The sequence below is a fragment of the Lacerta agilis genome, chromosome 8 (genome assembly GCF_009819535.1).
Source record: "Lacerta agilis isolate rLacAgi1 chromosome 8, rLacAgi1.pri, whole genome shotgun sequence".
NCBI lineage: Eukaryota > Metazoa > Chordata > Lepidosauria > Squamata > Lacertidae > Lacerta > Lacerta agilis.
This window is the reverse complement of record NC_046319.1, coordinates 25,017,224-25,038,571: the sequence shown is the minus strand read 5'-3', so window position 1 is coordinate 25,038,571 and position 21,348 is coordinate 25,017,224. Positions and strand designations below refer to the sequence as shown.

Genomic DNA, 21,348 nt, shown 5'->3' with positions numbered 1-21,348 from the left:
TAAATGTTGTTCCTCCAAAATAATATCCTCTAGAGTCTACAGCAACCTGGATCACACATGCCCACTGACCAAGTGGTCTAAAGCCTTCAAATTGTTGTTGTTGTTGTTGTTGTTGTATTTATTTATATCCTGCCTTTTCCCCTGACAGGGAATCAAGGCGGCTTACGGGCTAAAATACAAACAGCTAAAAACATATTAAAAAGCAATCATTAAAAAGCAATTAAACATTAGTAGAAAGTGTGTGTGTGTGTGTGTGTGTGTGTGTGTGAGAGAGAGAGAGAGAGAGAGAGAGAGAGAGATCACATAAATGACTTAGGTGCAGCATTTCTCCGATGAAAATAGGGACATCCTATTCAATAATAGGCTAATAATAATAATAATTTTACTATTTATACCCTGACAATCTGACTGTGTTGCCCCAGTCACTGGGCAGCTTCCAACATACCGGTATATAAAACATTAAACATTTAAAAACTTCCCTATACAGGGCTGCCTTCAGATGGCTTGGGAGGGTGTGTGTGTGTGTGTGTGTGTGTTAGGTAACACCATACCCTCCAACATTTCCCCAAAGAAAATAGGGACATCCTAAGGAAAAGCGGGACATTCCGGAATCAAATCTGGGACAGCTTCTGTAAATCCGGGACTGTCCGTGGAAAATAGGGACACTTGGAGGGTCTGAAACCCCTTCTTTCCCTACAGACTCTCTTGGGTGTCAAGATTAGCAGAGGGGGCTTTCTTGGTAGTTCCTCCTCAAGGGGTGGCAGCGTGGGAGAAGGCCTTCTCTGTGGCAGCCCCCAAGTTGTGGAGCTTCTTCCCTGCGGAGCTGAGTCTGGTGCCTTCACTACACAGAATGCTGAAGACGTTACCCTGGCTTTTGACACTGGAGGTATGTGTTTTTAGGATCCATCCTTCTAGATTCAGGTAGGTAGCCGTGTTGGTCTGAGGTAGTCAAAATAAATTTAAAAAAAATAAAATTGTCCAGTAGCATCAACTAAGTTTGTTCTGGGTATAAGCTTTCATGTAGCTGAAAAAGTGTGATATTTTTATAACATGTGCCTGCACACGAAAGCTAATACCCAGAACAAACTTAGTTGGTCTCTAAGGTGCTACTGGACATTTAAAAAAAAAATTTTTTTTTATTAGGATCCATCCTGTTTGTTATAACTGTTTCTGATTCTGAATTTTAAATAGTTGGAACCCACCCTGGGACATGCTGCTGAATAGCAGGTAATGAATTTAATACTAATAATACTATCCCAGCTCGATACTGTAAGATACTGATATAGGAATAAGAAACTGGTGTTTGAGTTTGCTTGTTTTCCTCTTCCCTCCTTGTCCTTTTCCCTTTCATGTTGTGTATTTTCATATTGTAACCTTGAGGGCAGAGACAGTGCTATTTTTTATTGTTATGTAAGCTACTCGTCTGGGAGCCTTTCTGGCTTAAGAGCAGCATATAAATGCTTTGAATAAATACACATTCACTGGGTGGGTTTTTGGGTGGTGAGTGGTGAGTCAATTACTCTTGGTGCAAGATGCCAATGTCCCCTACTTTACAAAGGACAGTCCTCTATTTGAAATGTTGTCAGTGGGCCACCCTCTGCTTGAAAGTATCCTGTCTGAAAGCCCATCCAATCCAATTTAGAGATCAAGAAAGACAAGGAAGGTCAGGGTTGGAGTTGCTCATCAACAGCAAACCCCTGCAGAGCAGACCCAGCAGGCCCCCATCTCTAGGTTGAGACGTGACATATTTCTATTCAAATTATGCTCATTACTTCTTAATCAGCCTCTGCTCATTTTAATTGAACCTATGTCCTCTTTTGGGATGTGGGTGGCGCTGTCGGCGGTTCGAAGTTCAAAGCACGTCAAAGTGCAAGTAGATAAATAGGTACCACTCTGGCGGGAAGGTAAACGGCATTTCCATGCACTGCTCTGGTTCGCCAGAACCGGCTTAGTCATGCTGGCCACATGACCTGGAAGCTGTACGCCGGCCAGTAAAGCGAGATGAGCGCCGCAACCCCAGAGTCGTCCGCAACTGGACCTAATGGTCAGGGGTCTCTTTACCTTTACGTCCTCTTTTAAGATGCATTCGTCCTTAGGAGCAGGCGGCCAGCCTACCTCACAGGGCTGTTGTGAGGACAGGATGCAGAACCAGGAGAACTCCCCCCCCCCATCTCCTTGGCGGAAAGGAAACTGTAATAATGAGTATTAAATGTGGGTAGTGGATTTGAATTTTCAGTGTGCCAGGAGCAATTAACAAAAACAATGGATAGCTTGGAATTTCAAGGCATGTGCCAATAATTAGGACCACTCGTTTGCTCTGAAAGTTAGGGCAACTGTATTCAATCTAAACCCAATCCTAAATCTTTAGCCACCTCCAAACTAGACATCCCGCCCCTCTTCTTTCCCTTTTTAACCCAGAAATCACATCTTGTGATTGCTGCATGCGTACTTTTTAAATATATTTGCATTTCAAATACTGGACATTGCCCCGGCTAAATAGAAGAGGGTGGGCTGTGGGTGCAAAAGGGGGGGGGGAAGAGATCCAAGGCCACGTGATCCACAGGGTGGGGTTTCCCCTCCCCAGTTGCTATGGCAACTGTCTGGGACATGCATTCTCCCCCCCCCACCCGCTTCATGGTATGAGTCCAGGGAGGGGCGGGGACAAGAAGCCCCGGAGCTGCCATTGGTGGGGGAGCGCACGTGACGCATGCAGGAATGCTAATGAATCCTTCCCCCCCCCCCCGTCTTGCGCGCGCTGTCTGGGTTTTTTTTTTTTTTGCATTCACTGCTCGTGGCGCGCGCGCGGAGGGGGGCAGGCTGGCTGGTCGCTGCGCATGCACGTGGAGGTCAGGTAAGGGGGCAGGGCAGGCTGTCAGGGTGCTGGTGCTTGTGCTGGTGGGGGACGTTGGGTGCGGAGGGGGTGTCTCCCCTTCCTCCTCCTGCTGCTTCTCTTACAAGGCCTGAGCATTGCAATGGTGTCCCCCCCCCCTTTTTGGTGGTGGTCGGGAGGGTGTCATTTGCGATGCTCTGTTGCAATAGGAACATGGGAAACTGCATTCTTCCCGAGGCAGGTCATCGGTCCAGCTAGCTCAATACTGGCTGCAATGACCGGCAGCGGCTCTCCAGGGTTTCACATTCTGGACATTCGCAGCCCCTACCTGGAGATGCCATTGGGGTTTGAACCTGGGACCAAGGCAGCTGCTCCACCTCTGAGCTGTTGTCTTTCACCTAAATGCAAAGCGAGGTTCTGAATTAAACTGGAACACAGGAAGCTGCCTTGTGCTGAAATCACTGGCCCATCCACCCCAGTATTGTCTACACTGACAGGCAGCAGCTCTTCTGGATGTTCCCGCAGGGTGTATCTCTCTCCTTACCTGGAGACGCCATTGAAGATTGAACCTGCATGCAAGGCAGATGCTTCTACGCATTTGAGCCCATGCAGCATTGCATAGGGAAGGGAGATGTGCTCAGCTGGACTCCTGGGTTCTTGGGGGGACGATGGTTTTCAGACTTTTTCCAGTATCTCTTATCAAGGATAGGTACGGCATGGTCATGGTGACGATCCTAACTTAATGTTCATAGAGTGCTTTTTTTGGTACCTGCTTTAGATTGTAAGGCCCTCAGGGCAGAGAACGGAGCTTTTACTGACCTCCATGCAGCACCATGCATGTGGATGAGTCCTGTAGAAATAAATATTCAGAAACCGTGAGTGGCTTTTCTGGATCAGGCCACACGATTTAGGGATAACCAAAGTAACACCCTATCCGGAAGTTACTGGACTGTAGCACTTATCCCCCATGACCATTGGCTGCTGTGGCAGGGGATGATGGGAACTGGAGTCCAGTGTCACCGGGAGGGCAGGACATTGACTAGTGCTTTGTGGCAAACATGGCCAGATGGATGCCTTCAGGGTACCTGACCACATCGGTTATTCAGGGCTATATTGGCCCTGAATGTGAAGGGTCTCTTACCTGTTAGTCATGAAGGCTATCTAATAGACAAGGCCATGGTCATCACCACATCTTACTGTGCCACATGAATAACAGAACCATAGAATTGCAGAGTGGGTTCCATGCGCCATGAGGGCCATCTAGCCCAACCCCCAGCAATGCAGGAATCTTTTGCCCAACATGGGACTTGAACCCATGACCCTGAGATTAAGAGGCGCTACCCACTTTAGCCCTCTGCCGCTCGCATGTGGCCCTCAGAAGAAGGTTCCCCATGAGGGAATGAAGGGCTTCCCCTGTTCTTGGACCTCAAGCCACACTTGTTCCAGCAAGGATTTGGCCCCTCGTAAGCTGGCGTGGTATCGAGCATTGGGGGGGGGGTATCGGTTGCGGTTTCAAAAAGATTTAGGCCACTTGGCATTGTGGCTGAAAGATGGCGCCTCAGAAGTAGAAAGATTCCTATCTCTCACAGTGGCCTTTTTTTCTGGGATCAGCGAGATTGAGAGTTGATCAGGGAGATTGAGAGTTGAGAGCGAGACAGTGCCGTGGAGTGGTTAGAGTGTTGGTATTAAAGGGAGACGTGAGTTCACATCCTGTGCTTGGCTGCAAGGCTTCCTGGGCATTCCAGAAGAACACCCTCTACCTTGCAGGATTACGGTATTGTGCGGATGGGAGGCAAGAGGCAGTGTGTACATTGTGGTGGGGGTTGAGAGGGGAACAGAAGGAAGGTCTGCTGTAATCTGCCTTGAAACAGAAACGAGGGGCTCTCTCTCTATTAAAGGCCTTATTACGGAATAGATCCAGTGTCCCTTGTGGGAGGCATTGCCTTGAAATGGAGATGAGATGAGTAAGCTGCATGGGGGGGGGGGGGGTTTTGAGCGCAGGGGGAAGGTTGAATTCTTAATTTTTGCTTGATGTCTTTTTTCCTCCCTCTCTCCCTCCCCTTCTCCCCCCCCCCCATATGGCAGGCTGATTAATTTGTGGCTCCTTAATGGCAAACAATGAGCTGAAGGGATTCTGACTCCTTGTCTGGAAGTGTCTGGTAGCTCCCAAGTCCAGGGTTTGTGAGGGTGCTATAATAGGGTTCCTGTTTCCCATTCCTTATTTATTCGTTTATAAAATAAAATAAAATTATATACCGCTGCAGTTTATGCCACTATCCAAGTGGTTTGCAGCAATAGAAGCATCATAATCATCATTAATATTCATTTCATTTCTATACTGCTTTATATTTTTAATAACCTTCCCCTCTACAATAAATCTATTACAAAACGTTATAATCAGGATTTGGCTAAATGTTGCGGAAAGATGTATTTCTAATAGTTTTCAGCAGGCGTTTAAAAGTTGGCCCAGAAGCTGCCCTTGTTTTATTCTGGTGTTCCACCCTAAACCAAAACCTGGGCTGCCATCCTATACCTGACCAGGTGAGAGTAAGCCCCATGGCACACAAAGAGACTTACAGTGGCACCTCGGTTTACGAACTTAATCCGTTCCGGAAGTCCGTTCTTAAACCAAAGCCGTTCTTAAACTGAGGCGTGCTTTCCCTAAGGAAGCTTTCCGCCGCCGGTGCCCTTCCACCGTTTGTAGACCGAGGTAAAGTTTGCTAATCGGGACACTACTTCTGGTTTTGCGGAGTTCGTATACCAAATAGTTCGTAAACAGGGCTGCTCTTAAACCGAGGTACCACTGTACTTCTGTGTGGACTTGCATACCATTGCAGTGTTAGGTACAGTAGCTCTGTGGCGCATTCTTGACAAGCGCCTGGTCTTTAGCCCATGCACAACAGCAGGAGACTGTTCCGAAGCCTGTTTGCAAAGTTTCCCCCCATGCGTTTTGCAGGGAGGACTTGCACGCTTATTATAAAGTAGTAATTGCAGAAAACGGCTTCTTGGGAGTAAGTACCAAAGTCCCGCAGGAAAGATGCATCCTGGCGGCTAGGAACAAAAGGAAGAGCAAACTAGAGACATTTCAAGGACTATGAAAAAAAAATGAGCTGGAGAGAGGGAGAGGAAGGAAAAGAGCAGCTCGCTACGGTCCCTGGCTTCACCCACTGGCTAAAAAGACTGAGCAGTCACTTAGAGACTTGCATTTATTTATTTATTTTAATGAAAGCTCAGCGCTGGCTGGGACCCCTGGTCAGGGGCTCCAGGTAAGGCCTTCATGGGCACTGTGTTGGTGCCCCCGATTTCTGCGGGGCCCAAGTTCCCCACCCCTGCTGTAGAGGGATGCCCCATCCTCTCCAACCCACAGAGAAGGGGGATGTCAGCCTTCCAGTTGCTAACCAGCTGTTCAGCAGTGAACTTGTGGAAGGAACTCGGGAAAGCCTTGCCACAGTAGTTCATGCACAGGTTACTTCGACTGGATTGCTGCAATGTGCTTCATGTGGGGCTTCCCTTGCTGACAGGAGTGAAGTCTTGGCAGCATGTGTAACTCCTGTAGCTCAGAGATCTGCACCAGTCGCTGATTTACTACCGGGCCAAGTTCAGTGTGTTACTTGTTGTTGTTGTTCAGTCGTTCAGTCGTGTCCGACTCTTCGTGACCCCATGGACCAGAGCACGCCAGGCACGCCTATCCTTCACTGCCTCCCGCAGTTTGGCCAAACTCATGTTAGTAGCTTCAAGAACACTGTCCAACCATCTCATCCTCTGTCATCCCCTTCTCCTTGTGCCCTCCATCTTTCCCAACATCAGGGTCTTTTCTAGGGAGTCTTCTCTTCTCATGAGGTGGCCAAAGTACTGGAGCCTCAACTTCAGGATCTGTCCTTCTAGTGAGCACTCAGGGCTGATTTCTTTGAGAATGGATAGGTTTGATCTTCTTGCAGTCCATGGGACTCTCAAGAGTCTCCTCCAGCACCATAATTCAAAAGCATCAATTCTTCGGCGATCAGCCTTCTTTATGGTCCAGCTCTCACTTCTGTACATTACTACTGGGAAAACCATAGCTTTAACTATACGGACCTTTGTCGGCAAGGTGATGTCTTTGCTTTTTAAGATGCTGTCTAGGTTTGTCATTGCTTTTCTCCCAAGAAGCAGGCATCTTCTAATTTCGTGACTGCTGTCACCATCTGCAGTGATCATGGAGCCCAAGAAAGTGAAATCTCTCACTTACTATTAGTATCTAAAGCCCTTAACAACTTGGGACCAGTTTGCCTATGAGATCGCCTTACCTATGAGATGCACTCACTTGACCCCTCTGATCTGCAGAACTATCCCTGCTACAGGTACCACCCTGCATTTGTAAGGCATGGACCTTTTACTGTGGTGGCATCTACACTGTAGAACTCCCTGCCTATTGATATCAGGCAGCACTCCTTTCATTGCCTGCCAAAAACATTTTTGTGTAGGCAAGCGTACCCAGACATGTAGAATGTTGGTGTGTGTTTTAATTTGTTTTTAGTTTATTATTGATTTTGTCTTTCAAATGTTTTAACAAGTTGCTTTTTGCTTTTAAAAATATATATTTTGTTTTGTTCTCTTTGTAAGCCACTTGGAAGTTTTTTTTGTTTTTGTTTTTTAAAAAGCCCAATCAAGCTGTGTATAAATTTTATGTAATAAATGAAGGAAGGAAGGAAGGAAGGAAGAAGGGGCCCTCCCCCTCGAGAGCTCGCGCCTTTTGATATCTTTCCTTGCCTCCTTAGAACCTTGCGGCTGCAATGGCCTTCGGGTGGGTTTGATGGATGGCAGGTGTCAATCGACGGATTGCTCCAAAGATGTTTTACTGGAGAGCTGGGCTGACCTTGGGTGTGAGGGGGAATACATCAGCCCCCTCCAACCCCATGCACTCCCCTCTCATAACTCTCCGTGTTTCCTGCCGGAAATAGATGCTTCCGTAACCCTAATACATTTTTAAATGCTCCATGTTCATCAGACGGCGTCTTCCAGGCAATTAGTCCTGGTTGGAGGATAGGGGGGGGGGGAGGCAAGTGGGCAACCCTTAGCATTTCATGCATGTGGAATTCCGTGAAGGTTTGGGGAGCGTTTAGCTGAAGGAATGGAAATCTGAGCTTCTTTTAAGACAAGGAGCCAAGGGTCTAGCCCTCATGGGTACACAGAACAGTGATCAATATTCAGGGGATGTATGTTGCGTAGGCCTTGGAAGAGTTCTGGATGAGTCCTTCGTGATCTGGAGTAATACAGTGGTGCCTCGCTAGACGAAAATAATTCGTTCTGCGAGTGCTGTCGTATAGCGAATTTTTCGTCTTGCGAAGCACCAACGAGAGAATAGCGGTTTGACGAAAAAAAGAAAAAAAAAAATCGGAAATTTTTTCGTCTTGCGAGGCAAGCCCATTGAAAAATTCGTCTTGCGAGACAGCCTTCCGCTAGCGAATGCCTTTCGTCTAGCGAGTTTTTCGTCTAGCGAGGCATTCGTCTAGCGGGGTACCACTGTATTTCCTTTCTCTCCCCATCACCCTTGCCCCAATTTCTGTTTTTCTTCTTTCTCTACCCATACACTTTGTTCTTGCTATTTTATTTTTTTTAATGGTCCTCATCTCTTTATTTGCAGTTCATAAAAATGCCTATTGCTACAACTGGAAAACACAAAATCACAGATCACTTTCAAAAACTCTTGTTGTTTGTTCTGCTACTTATTAAGCTTCCCCTGATCAAGCCTGTCTTTTTCTTTTTTTATCATATTTTGACGATTTTCAGATATAACAGGACTAAGGAAACAACAATAACCATTGAAGTTCTGAGGCATGACTAACAGGTTCATTTATTTCAACAGGTCTAGTTCTAAATGGGGCTAGCATTGGATGCAGCCCATGTCTGGAATACAGCATATCTCTGCACACTTAAAATGTGGCTAAAAGAATCCTAGAAATTACAATTTCTCAGAAACTAGCTGGACTATAACAGTAAGGATTGGCTGTCTTCTGAGGAACCCATACATAACCTGTTTTTAATTTGTTGTTTTGAATTGCTGTTCTGGGTGTGCTTCCAGACTGGAAAGCGGCAAGGCCAGAATTGCATCTCTGCATGAGTTGCTGAAAGGGGCCCTCCAAAGAAGGGCTTTGTACCTGCAGGAGGAGTGATCTAATCCTACTTGATGGGAAGGAAGTGTTTAGTAGCAGTTGAGCTCAGCAGAGGGTGCTTGAAGGAGACAGGGTCAGAGCAGTGATTCATACAGAGATACAGCAGGAAGCCTCCACCTTTGGGGATTTTCTGCACTTAAGCAGCATTAAGCAGTTTGTGGGAGTGTATCACCAAGTTGGGCCAACAGTGTTTTTTGAGCATGCTCAATGTGAAATAGAGCCTCTGTTTGGTGTTTTTAAATACCTGTAGTGTCTTCCAGTCAGTCTCTTCCTACCAAACGGAGTGCATTACCATTAGCTGAACCACAGCAATGTGCACTGAAGGGCATTGGAACACCATTACGTTTGCTGGCGGCAGATGGCCTCACGGCTTTGGTTCCAGAGAGGCGAAGGAGGAGTTGCTGCTCTTGTGAGGGTAAAGGGCAAGTGTAATTGGGGAGAAGAGAGGCAGTTACTTCTGCTGGCCTTTGCTAGCTGTGCACCTTGTTCAAAGTCCCATATGACACAATGCCAGCCAAGGAAAGTCAAGAGCAGCCGTTGGCCTGCCAGGTCTTTTCGTAAAAGATAAAATAAATGGCAGCCAGCTCAGATCAGGGAGCAGCCATAAATTTCTGTGTTTTTAATCATCATTAAGTTGCAAACGTTGCAGCAGCAGCAGCTGGGAATGCCTAAATGGGAGGTGGACCCCGGCTGCGGATGCACCAGGCTGAGTGGGCTGCCACGATTCCGGCGCTATTTCCGAAAGATTTACAGCTGCGGAGCTCGTAAGCAGACAGAGGCCATTTGTGAAGGCTAATGTAAAGCTCCATAATAGCACTTTATAGAAGCTTATATATATTTGACTCCTAAATTTATAGAGAGAGAGAGAGGGAGAATGAGTAAGCGTCCGGTCCATATGGAGGCAAAGGTAAAAATGTGGAAGGGTTAATGGGGGCATCATTGCCTGGTGAAAGCTCAGAAGGCGCAGAGGGTCAAGTCATCTCGGGAGGCAGGAATAAGGGGAGGAGGCAGGCAAGCGAAAGGGAAGACGCCTGCTCCATTTGGCTCAATATCTTCTGCACTGACTGGCAGCAGCTCGCCAGAGCTTCAGACGGTGTCTTTCCCATCCATACCTGGAGATGATGGCTGGACTTGGGAGCTTCAAAGTGCAAAGCAAGTGGAGAGCGGTGGTCCTTCTTCCAAAGTTAAGCTAAGGTCCTAGTCCTCATGGTTTTGAATCAAAGAGCTGGTTTTGAAGAGGTAGTTGCCTTAAAGCGAGCCAGACCAGCTCAGCTTTGTCTACACTGACTGGCCATGACTAGTCAGGGTTTGGGGAGGGCGTCTCTCCGCCCTACCTGGAGATGCTGGGGGTTGAATCGGCACCTTCCGCATATAAAGGAGGGGCTCAGCACTGAGCTGGGTGAATAAGAGGTGCCATGATAGGATTGTATAAAACAATGCATGGACATCCAATGAAACTGGATGTTGGGAGATTCAGGGCAGATATAAGAAAGCCCTTCTTCATGCAGTACATCGTTTAACTGTGGAACTCCCTCCCACTGGAGGTAGTGATGTCAATCAACCTGGGTGGCTTTAAAAGAGGACGGGACACATTTGTCAATGGTTACTAGCCAGGGTGGCTATGCTCTGCCCTGAGGGATAGCTTAGTTGGTAGTGCATGAGGCTCTTAATCTCAGGGTCGTGGGTTTGAGCCCCAGGTTGGGTGAAAGATTCCTGCATTGCAGGGGGTTGGACTAGATGATCCCCCACCGTTCCTTTCCAACTCTACAAGTCTGTGATTCCGCCTTCGCAGTCCAGAGGCAGTTATGCTTCTGAATACCTGTTACTGGAACCTGCAGAAGGGGAGAGGGCTCTTGCGTGTCTGGTGTCTGGTTGGTCAGTGTGAGAACAGGATGCTGAACTAGATGGGTCCCCTTAGGCCTGGTCTTCTGAAGGTCCTGTCCATCATTTAGCCTTGGTGGTCCTCTTACTTCAGTGAGGGAAGGCGGAAGTGCTGGTTTGTTAAACTAGTGAGAAAGCGGAGGAAGACCTATTAAGAGTTGATCAGGTGGATTTTCCTGGGAGTGCAGGAAGTGAAACCCTTCCCTCCCTCGCTCTTGATAACCAGAACTCCAGCACACCATGCAAGCAATAGATTCGGGGCAGACTTCTTTGCATGGCAGGAAATTAACCTGTGGAACTCGCCGTCCTAAGCTGTGGTGATGTCAGGTTTCTAAAGATGACATGAAAATGGGGTTGAGCTACTTTATGGGCTTTTCCACGGCTACCAGCCCACACTAGCTAAGCTGAACTTCCAGGTTTTCTGACCGTGCTGCTCTTGGGGTACCAGTGGTTGGAGGGCAGAGAGTTCTCATAGAGTCATAGAGATGGAAGGGACACTAGTTGCAAGGCAAGAATATGCCCCCATCCTTTACGGGGATCAGCACTGCAACCTTGATGTTGTCAGCACCAAGTGAGCTCTTGCTTTTGTGCTGCGTTTGTGAGCTTCTCAGGACAAGAACATTTGGTTGGAAGCACAGTGGGACTTGGGATATTGGACTAGATGGACCTTGGATCTCACTCCAAAAGGTGGGGAATCTCCAGCCCCCCCCAGGTGCCATTGTAATATAGTTCCCATTATCCCCGACTTCCTCCACCCCACATGTGTTTTTTGATGCTTTTGCAGGTGGGATTCGGTGTTTGTGTTTTTTAAGGGCTACCAAACTCAAATTAATTTGTGCTGAATACTTTCTCCTCGCCCACCCCCGCCCTCCCAGAAATGGCTAATTTATATGCTAAGTAGCCTGGTGGAAATCGATGGCGCCTTCCGATCGATAGGGGATCCTACGGGCACCATTGACCAGGGCTGGCTAATGGAAGTCCTTTTGAGGCGGCGCCAGCAATGAAAACGGAACAATTAGGGGAGGATAAATGGGCCCACTGGAGGGGGGGCCAGGGGGAACGCTTGAGTGCCTCATATTTGAGTGATATGAGTTCATTGCCCCTTCCCCTCCCCTCGTGTAGGAGGGTTCCTCCTCCTCCTCCGCGGTGATTGCCTTTATTTTCTCCTGGGGGTTTCAAGAAGGCATGACCAAGGGTGTGGTTTGGAGAAACCTCCCCAATAGCCAAGGCTTGGATGGTTTCAGAAGAAGATCAGGAAAATTCATGGAGGAGAGAGAAACTGAGGGCTCCTTGATAGCTATGCTCTGCCTCCACGGTTAGAGGCAGCCATGCTTCCAAAGACCAGTTGTTGGAAACCACAGGAGGGGAGAGCGGTCTTGTGTTCGGGTCCTGCTTGCAGGTTTCCCCCTGGGGCATCTGGTTGGCCACTGTGAGAACGATCTGGATTAGATGGGCCAATGGCCTACTATTCCATCAGACTCTTCTTACTTTCTCAAGGCTGCAGTGTGGACACACAAACACTAAATATAATGGCAAGCACAGAATTCAATTTTCTGATAGGTAGTATTTTCCCCCCACTTTCTTTTTTAAAAGAGCCACTCAAGTTTCTAGACCTTAAGGTTCTACTCAAGGCAGTCTGGATTCAAGACCCAGTGAAAACTCCAAAGCAAAAGAGGTTGCTGAATCAGACTTCTTTTCAGTGTTCAGAGAGTTTGGGGTTCAGTTTGGTCAAGCTGCTGCTTTCTTTTGTGAAATCAAATACAGGTTCCCGAATTTTGTAGAATCATAGAATGTAGAGTGGTTCACCTAGTCCAACCCTCTGCAAAGCAGGAATCACAGCTCAATAATCCGAGACAGGTGGCCATCAAACCTCTGATTAAAAACCTCCAGTGAAGGAGAATCTAGCACCTTCCAACACAGTCCGTTTTGCTGCTGAACAGCTCTTACCCTCAGAAAGTTAATACTAATGTCTAGAGTCGGAATCTCCTCTCTCGTAATCTGAATCGACTCACTCAGGTCCTGTCCTTTGCGAGCAGCAGAAAAGAAGCTTGCTCCATCGTCCATGGGACAGCCCTTCAGATATTTGAAGACGGCTGTCTCCCACGGGTGGCACTGTGGGTTAAACCACAGAGCCTAGGGCTTGCTGATCAGAAGGTCTGCGGTTCGAATCCCCACAATGGGGTGAGCTCCCGTTGCAAGGTCCCAGCTCCTGCCCACCTAGCAGTTCGAAAGCACGTCAAAAGTGCAAGTAGATAAATAGGTACCGCTCCGGCGGGAAGGTAAACAGCGGTTTTGTGCGCTGCTCTGGTTCGCCAGAAGCGTCTTTGTCATGCTGGCCACATGACCCGGAAGCTGTACGCCGGCTCCCTCGGCCAGTAACGCGAGATGAGCGCCACAACCCCAGAGTCGGACACGACTGGACCTAATGGTTAGGGGTCCCTTTACCTTTACCTTATCTCCCAACTCCCTCCACTGTTCTTCATAAAGCTTGGCTTGGTTTTCTCCGAGTTAATGTTTTAGTTTGCGCTGGCAAAGCCTGTGTGTGTGAATACTTTAACATCTTAATCTTTTGCTCAGGGAGGCTCTTGGAACTTAGAGAGGTCCCCTCCCTTTGTTGGCAGAAGTGGGTTTCTGTGCCCATGCCCCAAGATGTTGCCAGCTGGACCGGGATAGATTGCGGCCACTGCGGGGACACCCCTTCTCTTCCCACCTTTCCGCGGCGCGGTTGTGCCTACCTTGAGCTTGGTCCATGGTCCTCCCTGCGTCGGGAAGCTCCTGGGCGAGGTGGGCACTCTTGTCTTTCCGCACACACACCCCAGGCTCGTATCAGTCTCTTAACGTGTCCCTTGGGAGTCATGCTAAGCCGCTTGGCTGACCCTTTGAGATTAAAAGGAACGTGCGCATGCCACTAGCCCCCTGAAACTATTTGCATGAAATACTGCAGGCAAAACGGCGAGGCCCTGATTGGTGGTTGCTAAGCGACATCATAATCATCAGGAAATTAGGCTCTCTTCTTTATCTCTCTCTCTCCCCCCCTCTCTCCCAACCCTGGAGTATCTGTGCGATTGCTGGGCTGTGCAAAGGGGTGGGGGGGGAGGTAGCGGAACAAAGGCATATCGGCAGGAGGAGATCTCGGGCACACGGTTCCCCAAAATGACATCCACTGACAGCAGAGCGGGTGGCGCTTCTCCTGCCGCCGGGAGCTGTACATTGATGCGCGCCTCTTAGCTTCAGGCTGTGCCCCACTACCAGGGTGCATAAAACGGTCCTTTTCCAAGCCTGCTCTGCATGTCCAGGTCTGCGGAGAGGATGCTCTTGTCTGTTTCGGGGGATGTTGAGGATTGAAGGAGCAGAGCGAGGAGCTGAGGCTGGGGACCCCTGGGCAGGGTCCTGCCACCCCCTTGAAGACTGTGCATGCCTTCCGGCTTGCGCCACAAATCCCGGTAGCCTGGAGGTAGGTGCAGAGAGCCTGTGGAGGTGGACTGTGAACTTGGGGAAGAGGTTGTGCTGTTGGCTTTCAAGGCTATTTTTTGGCGCACATGACAGCAAGCTGTTGTGGACGGGGACTGTGCTTACTTGGTGCGCTTGCCCTGAAACAGTTAGGTTCCTGGCGGGTTTCCTCATTGGACAGTGCAGGTTTCTAGACCTCAAGGTCGCAGAGTAGAATTTTGCAGGCAGTGTACAGGCAGCGGGATTCCAGTGGGCTCCTAGGCTTTCACGTGCTAGATGATTGTGTTATTTCCACCCACGTGGATATCTGGGATGGAGGAAAGTGATCGCTGGAGGTCTTAAAACGGGGCTTGTGGATGGCAGGTCAGGAGGCTTGGAGATGAAGATCTGCAACGACTAGATTTAGAAGTAAAGGCAGGGGGAGGGAGAAAGAGAATTAAGAAGTGTAATGAACTTGTGGAACTCACTGCTACTAGAAGTAGCTGTGGCAGCTGTGAAAGGAAAGGATAGACTCTCAGAGGAGGCATCTGTCAGTGACTCTGAGCAATGATGCAGTCTACCTCAGAGTAACAGATGCTGCAGATAAATAGCAGGGTCTTTTTTTTCATTTACTAATTTCACTACATTTATGTTCCACCTTTCCCCCAAGGAGCTTGCGTAGTTAATAGAATCACAGAATTGTAGAGTTGGAAGGGACCCCAAGGGCCATGTAGTCCAACCCCCTGCAATGCAGGGATCTCAACTCTTCTCTCTCACCTCCCATTTTATCTTCACAACAGTTTTGTGAGGTAGGGTTTCCATACGCCCGGAATTTTCCGGACGTAGCTGGAATATGGCAATCGGAAACAGTGTCCAGGTATATGGCAACCCATGTTGGAGGTTTGGGCGAATTTCCTTAAAAATAGCTCAAAACCTTTTTCTTTTTTTTTGAGATTTTGCAAAACAACTTTGCAAAAAACAAAAAAAACACCACACAAAACAACTTTTGTGTCTGGATTTTCACATTTTGAAATACGGCAACCCTAGTGAGTGTGGATTTGAAGCCTGGCCTCCCAGGTCCTAGTCCAACACTCTCACCACTATGCAACGCTACCTCAAAGCTTTTGGAGGGCACTAGGCTGGGGAAGGCTAGAACAGCTAGGTCGGCTGAAGGGACGATGAGGCAGCTTCCTCTGCGTCATGTTTTACGGTTTGCCAGAGTTTTCCTACTCCACTATATCTTTCACTCCAGTTATGGGCAAAGACCTTATTACCATAATCTCCTCTTTTTCTTCCTTATAAAAGACTTTTAAAAAAAAACCCAAAACCCCAAAAAACTTCTAGGTGTTAAAGGTCATAGCTAAGCCCCTCTCCACAAGGGGCAGGTGAGGTTATACCATTTCATTCCTTCCTTCCTTTTCCCCCTATAATTGTTTGTACAATTTCCTTCCTCACTGTCGTATTCCATTGGTCTGTGCTGTACTTTGTGTGAATCTTGAGGTCTAACTAACAGGCTTTTAGGGATGTTTTGACCCTAAGTAAAAAGTAAAGTAAAGCAAAGCAAAGCAAACATACTTCTCCCAGGCATCGGACAGATTAAGATGAGTTTCTGAATGATGCATTTTGCTGCTGGATTCATTTTGCTGTTTACTGGGTCTGTTTTTTTTTACTTTGGTATTTTGTTATTATTTTTAATTGTCATGCGTTTTTCTTTTTTTCTTATGGTTTTATGTTTTCTTTAAAAAAGTTTTTTTTTAATTGCTTAGGGACATTTTACCTGTGTTAGTAATAAGCAATTATAAATGGGAGGAAAATGAGACATGGTGTGCCCAGAATATTAGATGTGTCAGGCTGCGATCCTAAACAGATTTACTATCAAACAGATATTGTATGTTTCAGTTACAGGTAGGTAGCCGTGTTGGTCTGCCATAGTCAAAACAAAACAAAACAAAAAATTCCTTCCAGTAGCACCTTAGAGACCAACTACGTTTGTTCTTGGTATGAGCTTTCGTGTGCATACACACTTCTTCAGATAAGATATTGTATGTGTTAGGGTTGGCATATTTCAAAAAGTGAAAACTCAGACAAAAATCTTTTGCCCAAAATTTGAAGTTTTTGAGCTGTTTTTAAGAAAATTCACCAAAAATTACACTTCTGACATGTGTTGCCATATGTCCGGACCCTAGTGTGTGTGTGCATGCAGAAGGCTTCAGTGAACCAGTCCTATCTTTTAAAATTTATTTATTATTATGAAGTGCTTCCGGATGCATACAGTAATGGCTCAGCTAGCACCAATAGCCTCCCCTCTACCAGCAACTTTTAAAAGAAACTAGCTAGCCTGATAAAGAATTCTTCCTGCTTTATTTCACGGAATTTTGTTTGGCCTCACAAAGGTTTTGCCCTAATATGGGTGCTAAAACCTGTATTATTTAAATATTTTGAAAATTTCAAAACTCTGTACTTATATTAAGAAATAAGGCAGAATGTGCTCACTTTCAGTTTTTGCAGCCCTAGGGCAGCTGGCAGTTCGAGCAGAGTGTTTTTGCGGAAAGAAAATCGGTCACCTCATTGCAAACCATTTCCCCACCTTACCTGTTTTCCAAACTGCCGTTGCATCTGTGCACTTTCTAAAGTATTTTACCACTGGAAGCGTATCAAAACCCAAAGCCTTATGAGGAACGGTTGAGGGAGTTGAAGAAGAAGAAGAAGAAGAGGGGACTGAGATGTGATATGATAGCCATCTTCAAATATCTGGAGGGCTGTCCCATGGAAGGAGGAGCAAACTTGTTTTCTGCTGCTCCCAAAGGGCAGGATTCAAATCAAATTACAAGAAAGGAGAGTCCGACTAAACGCTTGGAAGAACTTTCTGAGGGTAAGAGCTGTTCAACGGACTCGCTCGGAAGCCGGGTATTAAAACAGAGGCTGGATGGCCACCTGTCAGTAATTCTTTAGCTGTGATTGCAGGGGGTTGGACTGGATGACCCTTGGGGGTCCCTTCCAACTCTGTGATTCTATGAATTTATCCGTCGTCCTTCTGGAACCTCCCTTATGGCTGTGTGCCCTAAGCTGCTCAACCAGCTTCGTAAATGGTTGGGACCAGAAACTTCACTCCAGCGGTGCGGGGAAGCTCTGCAGCCCGAGGGCAGGATTACCTTCTGGTCGGCCTTCCGGGGGTCCACATGCCGGGGAATGGGGGGCAGGGGCAAAAATAGGCTGATCAGCAATTGTGAATTTTTACCTTTGCGTAGCCGGCTAGTTCTCAGGACTCCCACATCTGTGTCCCCTCCAGGCAAGCAAGAGGCATTGTCAAAGTGCAAGGACATATTCCAGTCAGGCAAAACAACTCAAGGAGGGTGCAAGGCTTGGCCATGGAGGGGTTTGGCGAGAGCTCTGAGGGGCAAGCCAGGAGCTCTGGAGGGCTGGCCCCTGACTGCTGTGCCTTGGAGCACAAATCTTCTGTCAACACCATCGCTGAGGTAGTAGATAGCTCAGCGAATATGTAGTGGTTACATACGGGTATGACCACTGCTCCAAAGAAGATGTGTGTACATTAAGCTATATACTGAAGGAGACCACGTCGAAACAGTGTATTTATCCGGAATGCTGTCTCACCGGATGTATTCAGTTACTCAGATTGTACAGCTATTATTACTTCTCTGCAAATGATAAAGATTTAATTGTGCCCATTATTCATCGGCCTACGTGTTGCCTCTTTCATATTATTCAGCAAATATGTTGGCCTAGTGTGTGGCCACTGGGGAAAAGGCAAATTCCATGCTAGGGTTTATCAGGAAAGGAATTGAAAACTAAAGTGCCAATATCACAACGCCATTACACAAATCTATGGCGAGACCGTATTTGGAATAATACTGTGTACGGTTCTGGCCGCCTCACCTCAGAATTATTGTAGAGTTGGAAAAGGTTCAGAAAAGGGCCACCGAAATTTTCAAGTGGTTGGGGAGCGACTCCCCTATGAGGAAAGGTTGTGGCATTTGGGGCTTTTTAGTTTAGAGAAAAGGCGAGGAAGAGGCGGCAACATCGCAGAAGCTTTAAAAATGATACATGGCATGGAGCAAACAGACAGGCGAACATTTATTTCCTTCCCTCACTCATAACACTAAAATTCACAGACATCCAACAAAGCTGAACGTTGGAAGATTTGGGGCTGATAAAGGAAAGGACTTCGTCACGCAGCGCATAAACTGTGGAACTCACTGCCACAGGGACAGTCACCAACCTGGATGGCTTTAAAAGAGGATTGGGCAAATGCATGGAGGGAGAGGGCTGTCGATGGCTATTAGCCGTAATGGCTATGCTCAGCTCTTCATAGTCAGAGGCAGCCATGCTTCTGAATCCCAGTTACTGGAAACCACAGGAGGAGAGAGTGCCTTTGTCCTTGGGCCCTGCTTGCTGGTTTCTCACAGGCATCTGGTCGACAGCTGTGAGAACAGGATGTTGGACTGGGGGGTGGGGCATTGGCCTGATCCAGCAGGTTCCTCTGACGTTCTTATGAGGTGAGCATTGCTCTCAGGGTGGATCCTCTGGTAACCTTCTTTTTCCATCTCCTCACAGCTGTAGCCGGCTGGCCACTTGCACCCCGCCATCTTGGCCTCCGCCCGCCCTCTGCCGCCTCTCGGGTGCCCTGGATGGTTACCATGGAGAACGAGCAGCTGCCAGCCCCCCCTCCGACCAGCAGCGCCACGGCAGGCACGGCCACCAGCAATGGACGCCAGGCAGGGCCACAAATCTCTGTGTACGGAGGGATCCCCGATCGCCAGACCGTTCAGGTAAGTGGAAGAGGGCAGAAAGGCCCTCCTGTTAGGAGGAGCTAAGGAAGATGGGGAGGAGGTGCCCCAGGCTTGAACCAGAATAATCCACTCCCTGCTTGCCTTTGTGTCTGATCCAGCTGAGGAGTTGTGCATATTGTATTGTATTGTATTGTATTGTATTGTATTGTATTGTATTGTATTGTATTGTATTACATTTATATCCCACCTTTTCTCCCCCGTCTCCATTTTGCCCTTCGCTCCCTTTCTTCATTCAATCCTCACAACAACCCTGTGAGGTAGGTTAGTTTGGGAGGTCAGCAACTGGCCCCCAAGGTTGCACCCAGGGAGATTCACGGCCTATGAGTGGGGATTTGAACCCTGCTCTCCCGGGTCCAACTTACTAGCCACAACATTGACTCTTATTTACATTAGATTAATACGCCACCTTTACCCCCCATGTATCTCCAGGCAAAGTACTTGGTTGCCCTGCCCTGCCCCTTGTTCTTGATCTGAACCCCGGTCTCTCCTGGGTCCTGTCCCAGCACTCTAACCACTACACCATGCTGCCTCTTGCAGATGTGGGAGGATGTGCAAGCATAGGCAGCCTGGGCCATTTGGGGCTGTTCGAATGCAAGAACGTCCCTGATGGGTTAGGCTAATGGAGTCCTTGCAGCTTGGCAACCTGACTCCCATTCGGGAGGCCTATGCAATGCCTATTTACTTTCACACACACACACACACACACAATATCAAGGAAAATCTGGGCTGTTGACTCCTGTTGTTGTTGTTGCCATCCTCATTAGTCTTATTTATTATGATTGATTTTTAAATCATTTTCTAAACCACTGTCTCAAGGCGATTTACCTATAAGGCATTTTAAGAACAGTTAGAAACACAAAAACAACATAATCCATTTAAAACAAGACTGGTGGCAAAGACCCCTTTTTTCCAGCTGGGAAAGCCGGTCAGAACAAAAACAGCTTCAGCTGTTTCCAGAAAGTGCAGCTAGTGGGATGCTATTCCACAGGGCAGGGGCAGCCACACTAAAAGCCCGCTCTGAGTTACTGCAGAGCAGACTGTGGAGATCTTTGGAACTTGCAGGAGAAATACTGGGTGTATGACATAGCTTTCAACCTTTCCCCTTTTATGCCGGAAATTCCCTTATTATAGCACTGGGAAACAGCAGGGAGGGTTGACAGCTATGATAAGGGATAATAAGGCGAGTTTGAACTCATCAAGCCTTTCCATGAATGAACCACCAAGAACTGCAGAATTGGCTGTGCTGTAATGTATGGAGTCTGAACTGAATTTTTTTTTTTTTTAATTGTGCATATTGGTGTGTTCTCTCTGGTCCTCTCGCATCAATTTTATCTGGTATCAGTGAGGCAGCATCGCCCCCTAGTGGGTCTCAGAGAGCAGTCCCGTGTAACCTCTTGAGTGTATGTGTGTGTGTTTGTCTCTGACTTGAGAGAACAGCTGATGCTCCATGCAAAATTAATGACCAAAGGGGACTCGTGCCTTGATGACTGTCAAATGTTGGACATTTGGGAGATAACCCACCCTCAGAGAAGCCTGCTGTGGTTTTCTTCTTCATGAGCTGCCGATCTTAGCATGCCTCCTGGTTGGGAGGTGGCTTCCTTGGAGCAGGGACTCGTTCAGGAGTGTAACGAGCAACCTCCTCCTAGGGCAAGTCGTTCTGCCAAGTCTCTGGCTGAACCATCTAAAAGCCAGCCGATGGGTCAAAACGTTCTGCCCTGGAAGGAGGGTCACCTGCCACGTTTCTCTCTCTCTGTGTGTGTTGTTTGCTTTGTCCTCCCAGTTTTAATTTAGTTGTTTGGAAGTTTTGGTTGGTTGGCAACAGCTGTGGATTTATTATTGTTATTGTTATTGCTATTATTATTATTATTATTATTATTATTATTAATTTGCTAATGTGTAAAGCACTTCCCAGCCCAAATCTAACAAGGCAGTTTGCTGTAAGATGAAATAGTTGAATCGTAGACTTGGAAGGTACCCCCAAGGGTCATCTAGTCCTGTAGCCTTTTTACATGGCTGACCATTTCCGTTAACCTTGGGGTTCGCGTTGCACCACGAGTTGAGAGAGAACAAGGGGTCAATAACGACTCCGAAGACATAAAATAGAGAAAGAATTTATATTCTGACTGCCTAGGACAGCAGAAGGCATCCGCGTGATAATTCACAGCGAAATACAACAGGCGAAAAGATACATACAGCTTTTATACCCTTCAGAATCCCTCTCCCCTCATTATGAATTCATGAGTTCATGCAC

General features: G+C 47.5%; 1 protein-coding gene across 4 annotated transcripts in view; it reads left to right on the top strand.

The window, feature by feature from the left end:
* The first annotated feature begins 2,831 nt into the window (after positions 1–2,831).
* The window catches only part of PHC2 (polyhomeotic homolog 2), a 56,659-nt gene continuing 38,142 nt past the window's right edge, over positions 2,832–21,348 (top strand). For 2 of the 4 annotated variants that reach the window (XM_033156594.1, XM_033156592.1), the window contains exons 1-2: positions 2,832–2,851; positions 18,862–19,076. In XM_033156594.1, the coding sequence (XP_033012485.1) occupies positions 18,936–19,076 (141 nt within the window). In that variant the 5' untranslated portion in view covers positions 2,832–2,851; positions 18,862–18,935. The remainder of the gene's footprint in view (positions 2,852–18,861; positions 19,077–21,348) is intronic. The other 2 variants (XM_033156591.1, XM_033156593.1) reach the window with 2 other exon arrangements.